The following is a 14269-nucleotide window of genomic DNA, read 5'->3' on the forward strand; positions in this document are numbered from 1 at the left end:
TTTAGACAGAGCTGGACAACTTACAGATTGGCCCACGGCCCCTACCCCTGGCCCATCCGAGCTGTGACCGGGCAGGGACGGGCCTGGGGCAGGGCACAGCTGTGCCTGCAGCGCTCACTCACCTGCTCCACGACGTAGAAGGCGAACTGTAAACGTTGCCGCTGCAGCATGGGAATGAGGTGTCTGAAGAGGACGGGGAGATGCTCGTATCGATTGCGGAATGGGATCAGGATCGCCACCTGATGAGCAGAGCACGCGGCTGTCACTGCGCTGCCGCCCGGCTGGGAGCAGGACTGGCTGGTGTGAGGGTATAACACCAGGAGCAGCACTAAAAGAGGTGTCTGAGCTCTCCCATGCAGCGCAGCCCGAAACCCTTCCAGCTCCCACAACATGGATCTCCTATCCACTTTTTGAGGAATTGCTGCTTTGGAAAAATCCAATGTCACCTTAAGTGGAAGGGAGAGTTGCGGTGCCCCCTCGTCATCTCTGCCCAGCACTGGGGACACTAAAGCAGCCCTTGAGTTCCCTACTTCTTCCCTGGGCACTGCATCCCCACATCTCGGAGCTCCTCACATCATTACTCTGAGGATGCAGCACACCAGGGACGCTCCCATGAACGTTTCCTGCTGCCCACGCGGGACCCCCGTCCCCCCGTGCCGGGCAGGGCACGGCGCTGCCCCGCTCCCCGTTACCTTCCAGCGAGGCAGGCAGTCACTCGGCTTCCAGTGCCCTCCCAGCTTGATGGAAGGGTCTTTGGAGAAGAACTGGTGGATATCCTCCATGGTGATCTCGCTCATATTTACATCAATGGGGCCCTCTGCAGAGTGGGAGAAGCAGCGGGGCTGAGGAACTGCCGTGGCCCTGGGGCAGCACTTTGCTGCATCCCCGTCCTCCATCCCCAGCAGAAACAATCAGGAGATGATGCTGATGTAATGCCTCTTTCTCCTCAGCCTTTGTGGCTGCTGCTGGATGCAGCTCTCCACGAGAGCCCCAGGCCAGCCGGGGTACCCCTCTACTCCTCCCTGTGTGTTTCCAGCAGACTAAACCCCCCACCCCAGCAGAGAGCATTTGAGAGCATTCCCCCCCTTTGAAAAGTTTGCCCTCAAAAGCCCAGTTTTCCACCTGAGGACAGCTTTGGTGGAAGCACTTCTCCCGGCTGCAGCTCCCCCGGGGGTCCAGCCCATCTCCCAGTGCAGCCCTGGCACACTCGGGGCTGGGGCTGGCAGCACTGCCGAGGCACAAGGGAGCCACCCCGCCGTCCCTGCCCCTGGAAAAGGGCTGGCTGAGTCTTTTCACCGGCTCCCAGCACACAATCCCTCTTTTGTTCGTGTTTGCCAAGCGATGGGCTCCTGCTTCAGCAGGGAGACATGCCTCCGACACAGCAGGGATTAATTCCTGAGGGTGGGTAAACAATGATTTCCCAGGAGGGAGCTGGGCTTTAAACAGCGCTCCCATTCATCCCTAGGTGCCTGGCAGGGAAAGGTGCAACGGTGCTGAGACTGGGAACGCCACTGCGTGCCCCCCAAAGCCCCGGGGAGCAGGACAGGGCACAGGATGCCACTCACTCATAGAAGGGAGCCTCTCAGGACAGGTATTGTTGGGGAAGTAGGTAAAGTCTTCGGGAAGAAACGTTGTGGCTTGCAGAAAGGTGTCGTTGTGGCTCAGATCAAGAGGATAATCTGGGGAATGAAAACAAACAAACAAACAAACAAACAGATGAGAAGTTTTCACCGGAGCTATCGGTCTGTTATTTCCAGCCACCATGAGCAGACTCCAAAGCCAGCCACAGCTGAGGACGTCCCCCACGGCACAGCTGTGTCCCCAGTGGAACGTGCTTCAGCCTTGCCACCCAGCCGGGCGCTCATCCCCATCCCGGGACAGGTGGCTGCAGAGGCACAGCAGCCTTGGCACCACACCAAGGAAACACTTGCATTTTCTGGCCAAAGAAGGAATTTTGAGCATCGCCTTGAGGAATCTCAAAGGAGCACCTGGCTCTAGAAAGGAAACGCTATCAGTGCCTTGTCCCTGAAGGACCCTGGCACAGCAAGAGGGGATGTGCTCCTCCAGCAGGTCCTGCCCCAACAGGAGAGAGAGAAATCCCCGGGCAGGTCTCAATGCCAGCTAGAACTGCCAGTGCAGTGCCCTACACAGGGCAATCCTGCCTGGAATCCTCCCCGTAGGATTGATAAAAACTGTCCCATTACACACAGACTTCCTCTCCTCTGCCTTGTGTGGGGCAGGAGCAGAGGAGCCCCCGTGCCCCAGCAGGGCTCTGCAGCCTCCCCATTCCCACATCCCCAAACCTCCTGGGCAGCTCCCTCCAGCCTGCGACACCTGAAGGAGTTTCAGGGAGGTTTTCCACTGGAACAAGTAATTTGCCATGTTGTGCATAATATCATGTCGGTAGCACTGTTTATTTGCTCAAGTAAACAGTATCCAAACAGTCTCAAAACTCAAGATGGGCTGTACACAGAACCTAAGGGGTTTTCAAGTGGGATAGACGTTATTTTGGATGCTTGATACGGTTCCAAATTTCCATAAGCGATTTTCCCTGCAAACTCCCATCAGCAGAGCACATCCGCAGCACTCAGCCCAGGTCACGGCCCACAGCGAACCTCAACTGCTCTGATTTGCACCGAGAGCTGCCTTCTTCACTGGGTTCCCTCTCGCAGCTGTCACACAGCCTGGCTGCCCGCAGCAGTGGGGACAATGCCCTCCCCAGGCAGTGACACGCACCCAGGCGCCCACATCCAGCCAGGGGCAGGGGGTTCTGACCCCAGGGGTAGTGCAGCCCCTGCGGCCACAGCACCAAGCGCCTTCCCGACGTCACCACCACCCACCCTGCCTCTGCTCTGACCCTCCTGCCAGCGAAGGTCGCCCAAGGACGGTGCACAGCGCTCGTATGTGCTAAAACCGTCCTCGTGGCCGGAGCTCTCGGGGAGGGACGGGTGTCCTCACGTGCCTGCGCAGCTGGCACCGGTATGAGGCTCAGGCAAAGCCCAGTATTGCAGCAGCAGCAGCGCTGGTATCACCGGTGCTGTGCTCACCCTGCGGTTCCCTCCCTGCTGCAGGAGGACACAGGTTTTTGGATCACTTGAAGCCCCCCAGGCCAGACCCTCAGTAGGATGAAGGCTCTCACCACCGCAAGCAGCAGCAATGGAGCATCCAACCTTCCTCCCCAAAGGGGATCGGCCACTTCCTCACCCTGGCTCTGCTTTACTTGATGTTTCCAGTCTCAAAAATAGCCCAGGGTGGCTGCCCTGGCTGATTGGTGCAGCACAGGGGGTGAGCCGGGGCGTTCATCTCCCGCCTAAGTCAGTAATTCCCCTCCCGTGCCCATCCCCAGTCAGGGCACAGCAGAACTGGAGGCTGCACCTCAGCAGCCTGGGCAGCAAGGGCACGGCTCCTACTCCTGCTAATGAGGAAATGATCTTGCCTTGTAAAACTCTGTCGGGCCCTGCTGTGGAGCCCTGGCGGGCCAGGAGCCGAGCTGCCCACAGCCCAGGCCAGCCCCATGCCAGCAGCACCGGCGTGGGGACGTGCCAGCAGGGAGGGGACAGGCTGGGTGCCACCAGCCCGGCGGCAACGCCTCGCACACAGCCGGGGGCAGCTCTGCTCAGAGACACGGCACTGGCACCACGAGCCAGCACCCCACAGCCTCACCGCGAGTGGATGGTGGGGAGCTGTGCGGGGCAGCCTGCGCTGCGCTCCTGCGTGCTGCCCGAAGCTCGGTGTATTATTTGTGGCAGACCTCCGGCCGAGGCACCTCGGTTCGTTCCTGCATGGGAAGAGTGACGCTGACGAGCACAGGCTCCTCCACGTGCCCAGGGGCAGGGCTCTGCGCAGGCGCACGCCGGGGAAGGGATTTTTTAAATATGAAACCTGATCCTGGCACTGAATTTGAAAGTGTTTACCCTCAGAGTGGCTGAAGCTACAAGTGGAATTCCTGGAAAGCACAGAGGTTTTCAGCTCACATCCCATCATTTCAGACCTTTCATGATTTTCGTCCCTTATACAAGCTAGAAGCATTAGAACTTTTTACGTCTATAAATAAATAAATATAATTTTTATATTTTGACAGTATTTCCATATATATAGGGCAATATATAAATATTTGTTACCTATATGCTTTAACATATAAAAATAAAAGCGACAAACAATTAATCAAAGCTTCCACCTGGCGTTTACCAGCATAAATTAATCCCTCCAACTTAATTTTCAATGAAAAAGGGAATGTTTTACAGTTTTTCAGGAAATACCTGAGTCATTCACGCTGCTGTTCCTCTTGGCATAGGCACTGCGGACCACCTGCTCGTACACCTGAGCTCCTATAGTTCGCATGTTCTCACGGATCATGATGCCTTGGGCTTGCATCATGAAGAGGTAGGTGTTCACTGCAAGGGAGGAAGAAAAAGCAACATTTCCATGAGCATCGGCTTTTGTAGGGAAAAGGAATCGGGGTCTTTTGGGAGCATTCGCAGCTCCCTCACGGCAGAATGATCCCGGGGCTGCCGTGGGAAGGGCAGGGAGCCGGGCACTGGAGGCGCAGGGCACGTGTGGAAACCCGTGGCAAGGGGGATGCACCCAGCCAAACCTGACTGCCAGGCTGTCAGACAGCACTGCAGCTTAACCAGCAGCACGTTCCGCTGCTTAATTAGGGAGGTTTAATCAGGAAATATTGTTATAACAGGAAACCCAGCCTGGAGAAGGGCAGCTGTTCCAGACTGCAGCGCTCCTCAGTGCTGGCACCTGCCTGGCAGAGGCTCCCCAAGAGGCACCACAGAAAGCATCCCCACCCCAGGCTCCAGGCCCCCCACGTGTCACAGCCCGGGGCAGGCAGCAGCACCAGCCCTGGGGCCCCGGAGCTGCCCCCAGCCACATTTCTGCCCCTCTCGTCTCCTGCTGACCCTGCGCCCTGGCACAGCCCAGGCTGAGCCTGATTAGGTTTCAGTTTAAGGTGACACCCGGCTGGCAGGACCAGGCCCCAAAGCGAACGGCAGCAAGGGCAGCCCTGTGTCACCAGCAGCTCCCGTGGGACAGCGGGACAGCCACCGTGCACTGCACAGCACCCTGCCAGCATCACTGTGCCAGCCACAGCCCTTTCCTGGGCGAATGAAGTGGAAAATAAATAAAGCCTGGACATGAAGATATCGAGAAGGGGCAATCTAGAAGGCCAATTCCGCACCAGTAAATAAAAAACCAGATCAAAAGAGACTCCAGGAGGGTTAAAGAGAGCACTGGGCCAGGGAAACAACAGGGACCCTGCTCAGAGGAGGGCAGTAACTGACGCAATGTCACCAGGAAACATCCACACCAGACAGGTCATCTCCACAGCAGGCATCTCACAGCCTGAAAGCAGCAGCTGCCAGTGCCAGGAGGGCACCGTCCTGGCTGGAGTCACCGGGAGCACAGGGCGGACACGGCACCGCCACCGGAGAGCGCGGGTCCCCACCCCAGGGGACAAACCCTGCTCCCATGGGCTGCCTGCCTGCCCCCACACACCGAGGCAGCTCCAAAAGGCGGCCCAGACACATTTCCCAATCCCAACTGTATTTTGTTTTCACACAGTAAGGTAAATATTTGAAAGGGGGATGGAGCTCCACATCACGCCCGGCTGCTGCCCAGCCTATCTCCAAGCCATGGGGAATCACTGGATTTTTGCAGTAAGTGCTTGGCAACCAGATGTCTTGAAAAGCAATTTTAAATGTCCGTTTCCAGCCCCTCCCTTCCCGTACATGTGCCCTTTGCAGTCGGGCCGGGGATGGCACCTTAACCCGCACAGCAGCAACGAGCAGGAGCCGGGTCAGGCAAAGCTGCACCCAACCCATCCCGGCTCACCCACCTGCTCTGGGGCCAGCTCTGGCACCAGAGCCGCCGCCAGGTCAGCGGGTGACAGCTACGCTCAAACGTGAGCTCTGGTGCAGCTTCTCGGCCAGGCAGCCCTGCCGCAATGACAGCGAGAGGGATCCGGCGCTGCTCCTCCTCAGGACTGGGAATTTCCCCTGACAGATGCCCAGGGATAAGGCTCAAGGAAAACCTGGCATTTTGATACAGCACCACAGGCCAGAAACAGAAGTAGCTGAAATTCCCCATGCAGAGCCGTACACCCAAGCCCCAAAACCCTCCTAAGATCACAGCTGTCAGCTCAGAGTTCAACACCAAATATCATCACCTCGTAGCCCCAGCATCCCTCCCCAGCACAGCCCCAGCTTCACCAGGCAGCTGCCCACCAGCGTTTATGAAAACGGGGGCTCCTGCAGGAGCTGTCAGAGATGGTTTTCGGGGTTGGCACAGAACGTGAGCGATGCAGTCGGGCTGTCGGAGCCTTGGGGCGTAGGGCAGGATGCCCAGGGCAGCCCCAGCCCCACCTGCCCGTGCAGGTCACCCAGACAAGCACAAGCTTTTCCTTCATCCTCTCAGCCCCGCCTCGGGTGCCACATGTTCAGGGCTGGTCCTTGGGGCACCCTGCCCCAGGGCCACGTCCTGCCCCAGCGGCAGCTCCCGCCCCGCTGCTGGCACAGGGCTCTGCCCGGAGGCAGCACCCAGCCACGGCAGAAGCATCCTCCAGAGCCAGGCAGGCACGGCAGGGCACGGACCGTGGGCACCACGGCCTCACCACAGCCTCCAGCAACACGGCCAGCCCAGCAGCCCTGCCCAAAACACAAAACCTACTCGAGAGCCAGGCACAGCTTCCGCCTCTGCACAGCGACGGGGGCTGAAGCCGCTCAGCTGAGCTGGGCATGGGGCGCAGGCTGCCGCTGAGGAGAGGGCAGCCAGCCTGCACCTTCCAGCCCACACGGAGCTGGGCCAGCACCGAAAAACATCTCGCTGATGCTGATGGAGTAATTTCACTTTCTACTTCATTATGCTTTGACTTGCTGGGTAAAGCAGATCCAGGTTTGGTGGAGCATGAAAGAACAGGAGAGACAGATCAGCATCCAGTCCCTGGTTAATCTGAGGAAGAGGGAGGTTTGTCGGGCGCAGTGAAAGCGCCGTTTGTTCCCCTCCACGGCGGCAGACGGAGCAGGGCCTCGCCACAGCCACATGACACGGCTGGCTGGGCCAGGCTGCTCCGGGGATCCTGAGCAGACTGTCACAGCAGCCACCATCCCAGGGGAGCGAGGGCAGGAACAACACCAGCTTTGTGTCGGGCAGCAGTCGCCTTTTCACACATTAACCCCTTTCAGCAGACGATTAAGGAGGTACCTGGCCAAGGGTGAGGGTGACGTGCCATCAACAGGCCAAACTCCCAACATCAACAGCCCCCCATGATCAGAGCCCCTTCTACCCCAAAACAAACTGCCTGCATGAGACAAGCTTCACAAACACTGTGTTTATCCAGGACACGCAATCCATTCAGGTCAGAAAATCGGATTTAGAACACGTTATTTGCAAACATTTCACTCCCTGTGCGCTGATCCCTAAATCAGCTCCAGGGGCTGCCAGGGCTGGGGCTGCACCAGCATTTGGGAATCTACGCCGAGCTCAAATCTCACTCCTCCTCCATTTACTGCCCTTTTGATGAGCAAATTAGCCATGTTTTAAATTCATTAAGCCTGGCCTGGCTGAGCCCAGGGCTGTTGTACCCAGAGATCACCCCTGAGCATCCACTGCTGCAGACACAGGCTCGTGCTGGGCTCGGCCTGAACCCTGGTTCAGCCAGAAAGCAATTCTCCCTGTTGTGATATATTGCTAATCTCATCACACAGGATGATCTCGAAAATTACATCGGCCTTCTGCCTTTCTTCCCTATGAGCATGCGGCGCTTCAGAGCGCATCTCGGAGTGGTAACGCCTGGCTGCTGCCACCGGGCAGCTGCACAAGGACAGCACAGAGATGGCACACGGGACTTGTCCCTTTTCCTGCTGATTTCCAGCAAACCCTCACTCCCCACCCAGAGAACAAGCAGAATTTAAGAATCTGTTTGCCCAAATAACTGCCTGAAGATTATTCTTGTTGGTTCATTAAAGGACAAGTCAACCCTGCCATGATTTGAACACAAGGAAAACGTGACAACTTGTCACCAGCCGGAACAGAGGCACGAGGCTGCGCCCCAGGGCACGGCACCCCGGGGATGTTGCACCCTGTCCTCTCCGCTCACAAGAAAACCGGGAGGGCAAGCGCTCGTCCAAGCCAGGAGTGGGTGCAACAACTTCAGCCAGGGAAGTAAAGGCCAATTACATAAATGAGCACTGAAGTCTTCCTGTAATAACTTCTCTGTTAGTATTTTTGGAGCACTTCTAATCAAGAAACAGCTGACTCTCTCATGGAAAATTAGTTTCATTGTGATGATACATACGAGAAGAGGCAACAGGGCAATCTGCAGCTTGGGAGATGATTCGGAAGAGGACTGACTGTGATCTCTGCCAGCCAGCGACACGGGACAGGGACAGACCTGACACAGCTCCCTCCTGACCCTGGCAATTTCCACCGCCCGCAGAAAGGCCCTTCACAGCTTCCACCGCCCGCAGAAAGGCTCTTCCTGCAGCATCCACTGCAGCTGGGAGAGAGCCACTGGCACCGGGGCAGGAAGAGGGGCCCAGGGGCGCTGAGCAGCCCTGCACACCTGCAGCAGTGTCAGCGCCCAGCAGGGCAGCCAGGCTTTCCTGAGGAAGGAGCCGGCCTTCCTCTGCTTTCAGGTTTAAGGCTTTCTGTCACTGTCACTTTCTGTTCACTCAGCATTTTCCCATTCGTTAGTTCACTCGTGCTGCAGAAGCACGGAGGGGCTGTTTGAGCTCTCCGTGGTCTCAGTGCTACGTGCAGCCCTCTCCTGCCAGCCCCTGGAGCCCCCACTTCAGCCAGCACGGCCACAGCCCAAGGCACCACCAGGGAAACTCCTGCTGAACACCCTCCAGGCACTTGGAGTGGGCACAGGGTGCCCAGCAGAGCTTGTGGGACACCTCACATGGGAGAGGCAGCGGTGACCTGGAAGGGGTGAGGGTTCTGCAGGGAGCAGGGGGGGCTCAGGTCACCCTGCCTGGGCTGGGAGCTCCTGCCTGCCGCAGACACCTCCTGCGGGGCCCGGAGACAGCGAAACCGGCAGTCATGTCTACGTTAAGCCTTTTGCTAAGCTCTCCCCGCAGATCCCCAGCATCAATCCAGCTCCATTAGCATTAGCAATATAAAGGGGTTTAATCAAACTAAGCCTCTAAAGCACTGATAGACAGCTACGATAGTCTTAACTCATAAATAACCCAACTAGGAAAAGTAGCAGCATCCCAGCGTTAATACACCATGAGACCTCTGCCTCTATTAGCTTTCCAGTGGCACCGCATTCCCCAGACGTGCTGAGTGCCAGAACAATTAAATAAGAGGTTCCTATTAGTTTTAGAGAATTTAATATTAATGCCATCACTGTTACTTAGCCCTTTGCCTCTAAATAGCACAGGAAGGAATAATTTGATGTGTTAAATGGCCTAAGAATTAACAGTGCAGCAGCAGCAGCACTGAGCTGGTAATTACAAACCACTTGTCCCCAAAACTGGCAAGCTGGCAGCTGGCACGTGCACACAGCGAGCAGGAGGATGGGAGGCTAAAGTGACACTCAGTCAAAACCCGAATATGGGGAATTCATATCTGAACTGTCTTACAGGAAAATGACCCTGGGGAAGCCCCAGCAGGGGGAGGAAAACCCGTATCATTCTAAGAGACCCTAAAGGTTTCATGTAGGCACTTAAGGTGGGAAGTTCCACCTGCACCAAGGTGTTTGTGCCACTCGCTCTGAAAAGCGCTGCACCGGCTTTAGGGCACCCAGCAAGAGCAGCACAACGTGCTCTGCCCACATGGGAATGCCCAGGGGGCCAAGGGAACTCACAAACCATCCAGAGCACCAAAGGCCCCGTGGGAGGAGCTCCGCAGCCCAAGAGCAGGCAAGGCTGGCGGCGGGACGGAGCCCCAGTGCAGCGCCAACACGGGCAGCACCGTGCTCCGCGCAGGTGGGAAAGCCAGGAGCACATGGCTCACCTGTGCCAAGGACGGCGGTAAAATCACACCCAGCCTTGCAAATCCCAGGAGCAACCCAGGTCTGCCTCTGACGAGTTCCTCTCTGAGGACGGGCACGGTGACACGCGGGCTGGAGCACGGAGCACAACAAGCATTAGCCCAAGTTAAATATTACCCTTCCTCGAGAGATCCCGGCTCTCCTACTCCAACTGCCACGCTGGAGATGTCACTGCACACCGCTGCGCGTCCTGTTCATCTTCCACCCCTCCGTGCCCTTCTCCAGCTCTCCCCACAGGATCAGCTCGAACGCTGCCCAGGAGGGGCAGAGCAGCCGCTGGCAGAGCATTCCCGTGCGGGCAGGGCACAATTCCCGTGCGGGCAGGGCACAATTCCCGTGCGGGCAGGGCACAAACACGCTCAAAATGAGCAATCCAAGGCTCTTCAGCAGGCGCTGACACAGACACCCAGCCGACCTCCGGGCTGGCAGCACCGGCTGCTGCTACCACAGCAAACATTTACACTTCCAAACACTCACAGCTCAGCGTTTGTTCCTTCTGTTCGTTAGGAGACAAAGGGGTGGGAATTCCTGTGTCCTGGACACTCTCTGAAGGCGTCAGGAATTCCAGCGCCTAAGCACAGTGCTTGTGCAGGATCAGGATGAACAAACAGAGGGAGAGCTTTCGTTAAGAAAAATAATAAATAAGATTTAATTGGGCAAGCAAGGGAGAGGAAAAACAGGCAGTTCCTCCCCAGCGCTGTCCTTGGAGCGGGAGGGCAGGGAAGAACGTGGGCAGCTCGGGATAACTCCTCATCCCTTGAGCCATGGGAACTGGAACAGCTGCAGGAGACAAAGGAAATCCTCTACTGCAGGCAGACCCGGGCATCCTGCTCCAGCAGGCAGCCGTAGGACACGCAGGAGCACGGGGACACGTGGAGTGGTGCTGCCTAGGAAATGCAGTCAATACGGAGTGCACAAGTGCTGCCCTTCACCAGCTGGAAGCAATCTAGAATGCAGCCAGAGCACAGAACAGGAGATGGGATTTGGATTTAAAATTTCCATATACATCAAAATAGGTTTTGAAATCATTGATTTGTTAGCCTTCCAAATAAAGAGAGTATGCCCATTGGAGGGTACCCATTGGAAATTGTTAAAAAACAACTTAAGAGTAACAGATCTACTGACTCAGTTCACACACCACAAACTGCACTGTCTGGAATTCTAACACCCTGACTTTGATGGAGAAAAAGAGAACAGGTTCTGTTGTTTTGTCTATTTCCCCCTCCCAAAAAACCAAAGACCTGATTTTTCAAGCATGTTTTACAAGCTCAGCGTGGCTGAACAAAAAGGGCTATCACATGTACAGCCTCATGTCTGCTGCAAGGGAGCTGCTCCAAGGGCGGCTCCGAGAGGCTGTTCCAGGTCAGTGCTTTGCCTGTCACACCGGGCTGGGCTGTCCCTGAGGAGCCATCCCATCACACCGGGCTGTGAGGAACCATCCCATCATGCCAGGCTGCGCTGTCCCTGAGGAGCCATCCCAGCACACTGGGCTGAGGAGTCATCCCATCCCATCCCATCACGCTGGGCTGTGAGGAGCCATCCCATCCGATCCCGCCGGACCCACAGCACATCTCCCGCTGCCGTGTATGGCCAGAGCACGGTCCAGCATCTCCTGTTCACATCATCTCTGAAAAGCAATGGCATGAGGAGAGCCCTGTTCCCAGCCAAGCCAGCGTGTGCCCAGGGACCCGCACGGGGACGAACGGCAGCGCCCAGGCAGGGATTGTCACCCTGTGCAGGGCAGGTGGGGACAGCCCCCGGGAGGGGCAGGGCACCACACCCCGCCCGGGCACACCCTGGGCACCACCAGCACTGCCCTGCTCCCGCAGGAGCTGCATGCCTGACCTCCACCTGCTGCTTCCACTCTCGTGGGAGCTGAAAGGCCCCGAGCCGGCCCCAGCGCTGCGGTGCCAGGGCCAGACCTGCTAGTGGGAACAAAGCCTCCGGAGCTGCCTCAGCGCTGACGGTACAAAGGCTGCTCTGCAGCAAGCACGATTTGCACCCTGGAGACCGAGGAGAGATCCCTCTGCAGCGATTCCCCAAGATTGCCCCTGTGGTGGTTCCTTCTCCGTGCGTTGCCAGGTCCTGGGAAAGCGGCCATCCCAGCGGCCAGGGAAGGAGCACAGCCACAGCCCCACCTCCACACTATGCATCTGCCTGGCTCACCAGCCCTTTCAACTCCTAAAAAATTCTCCAAGCTGGAATTCCTCAATCACGTGGGATGATTGTTGTCTGAGATTTTCAAAGGCAGCAGCTCAGAGCTCCCTGCCAAGGGTACTCTCACCATGCAGTGCCATTTAAGACCCACAGCAGCTTGGCCTCCACAGTTAGATTACAGAGTTGCTCTTGTCTGCAATAATTAAAGGCAACACTGTGAATGGCCTCTCCAGCTGCTGTGTTTCATTGGAAGCAAAAAAAGCTATCAGAGACAGGGTGCAACTTTGAACTTCCAACGCACAGATCGTTACTTACGGGATTTTGTAAGAACTCTGATGTCCTAAGACATTTATTAGCTTTGTTTTGAGCTATGCAACCTTGGAATACACAACATTTTTATATGATTTTCCTCCGCCTGACAAGCAAACTGGTAACACAGCTGCTGTAAATAAATTAACTCATTCCATTATCAGCGTAGGGAATGACTTCACTGGAAAAATATCATCCCTCTATCTCTGAACTCATATAACACCTAAGAGACTGCCCATCACATCCCAGCCCATGTGACGCCTTCCTGTGTGTCAGCAGAAAAGCAATGGCGTGATTCTCTTTGGGACGCCACGAACAGGGTGAAAGAAAAATCCCTTCCTTTCCATGCGCACAGAGCCGCGCTGGAGCAGACCCCGGGCTGGGGGCTCGGGGCACGCAGACTGTGCGGGGACAGGCTCCTGGCTTTCCCCCAGCCCTGCCCTTCTCTGCTGCCTGGTCCCTCCTTCCCAGACACGGCCAACATCCACCAAGAGCGCGGCCACGCTGGCGCCAGGCACAGCAAAACCCTAAATCTTATCACGGGCAGGGGGAGTAGGAGGCCCTGGCGTCAGAGAGCAGATTTGCACCGCCCTGTACCACGGCACCGCGCTCAGCTGAGCCCCAGCACTGCCATTAAGTTACACATTAATCCCAGATAAGCGGCACAAGGCTATCGAGCCAGCCAGCTCAGCAAGGGATCAGCGCTTCCAGCGCCCCGAGCTGCAGCCAGGGCCCAGGGGACGTCACCAGCGCCGACTGAGAGGGACCCGCAGCCCCCGGCCCGACTCCCACCCCGCCAGGCTCAGCTGGGTTTATACAAACACGGAACAACCCGAGGCAAGCTCAGCAGAGCCCGGCTGTGATCAGGAGATGGGGCGCTGGGCACAGAATGTCCTGCCTGTCCCTCTGTGGGCAGGAGCAGCCATCGCTGCTGGGCCACCAGCACTCACCTGGCTCTGCAGCTGCCTGTGGAGGGATGAGCACACGCAGGGGCACATGAGGGAGCAGAAACGCCCTCCTCCCCCTCCCCTCTCACACTGAAACACCTTTAAGCTCCTTGCACACGGCAGCAACTTAAGTTTCCTTAAGAGACTCGAGTGTCTGCCAGGGGTTCTGACCACTCTCTCATTGAGGTGTGCAACAGGGCGGAGGGGGAAAAACAATAAACTAATCAACTCCAGCCTGTCTGCAGCCAGAAGCCGAGCTCTGCAAACATGAGTCAAACACACAGCTACCTTGGAAAAACTAAACACATCGGGAATGGGAGGCCAGTGCTCCCAGGTGGAACAGCCAGAGGAGCGGAGCAGGCAGCGAGGGCAGGACTCCTCCGGGCCAGGGCAGCCCCTCGGGGCCTCAGGAAGGAGCTGGTTGAGGCTGGTATCCCACAGACCCTGCCCACATCAGCACCTCCGACTGACTGGGCACGGCATGAGCCCAGCAGCGCAGCAGCCCACCCTCCTCCTCCTCCTCCTCCCTGCCAAGGCACAGACCATTCCCTCCAACCTGGATAACGAGATTTTCGATTGCACCAGTTTATCCACTCAGTTACCCGAGTTGTGCAGGTCGTGTTTGCCTCCCCGAGGGATTACAGCTAAAGGCCATCCCCCCTCTCGCCCCACGCGGCTGAGCCCTCGGCAGCCCCAGAAATGCCCCATAAAGCGCTGCTCCCTGGCAGCACCCTGCCATGTCTGGGGGTTTGTGAGCCCTCCCCGGCCAGGGCTGGGCACCCCACGTGCCAAGGGGAGGCAGCTGGGGGAGGGCAGTGTGGGAAAAGGGTCAGTGTCAGCACCCAGCAGGACCCCG

General features: G+C 57.2%; 1 protein-coding gene across 2 annotated transcripts in view; it reads right to left on the reverse strand.

Moving 5' to 3' along the window:
• Window positions 1-14269, reverse strand: part of B4GALT5 (beta-1,4-galactosyltransferase 5) — a 32083-nt gene that overhangs the window by 6461 nt on the left and 11353 nt on the right. Inside the window, exons 1-5 of one of the 2 annotated variants that reach the window (XM_040080228.2) lie at window positions 10478-10552; window positions 4260-4394; window positions 1566-1679; window positions 693-817; window positions 123-239 (exon numbers count right to left, since the gene is read on the reverse strand). In XM_040080228.2, coding sequence (XP_039936162.1) covers window positions 123-239; window positions 693-817; window positions 1566-1679; window positions 4260-4377 — 474 coding nt within the window. In that variant the 5' untranslated portion in view covers window positions 4378-4394; window positions 10478-10552. Of the gene's footprint in view, window positions 1-122; window positions 240-692; window positions 818-1565; window positions 1680-4259; window positions 4395-10477; window positions 10553-14269 lie in introns of those variants that run through there. The other variant, XM_040080227.2, reaches the window with a different exon arrangement.

The sequence above is a fragment of the Hirundo rustica genome, chromosome 16 (assembly GCF_015227805.2).
Source record: "Hirundo rustica isolate bHirRus1 chromosome 16, bHirRus1.pri.v3, whole genome shotgun sequence".
NCBI lineage: Eukaryota > Metazoa > Chordata > Aves > Passeriformes > Hirundinidae > Hirundo > Hirundo rustica.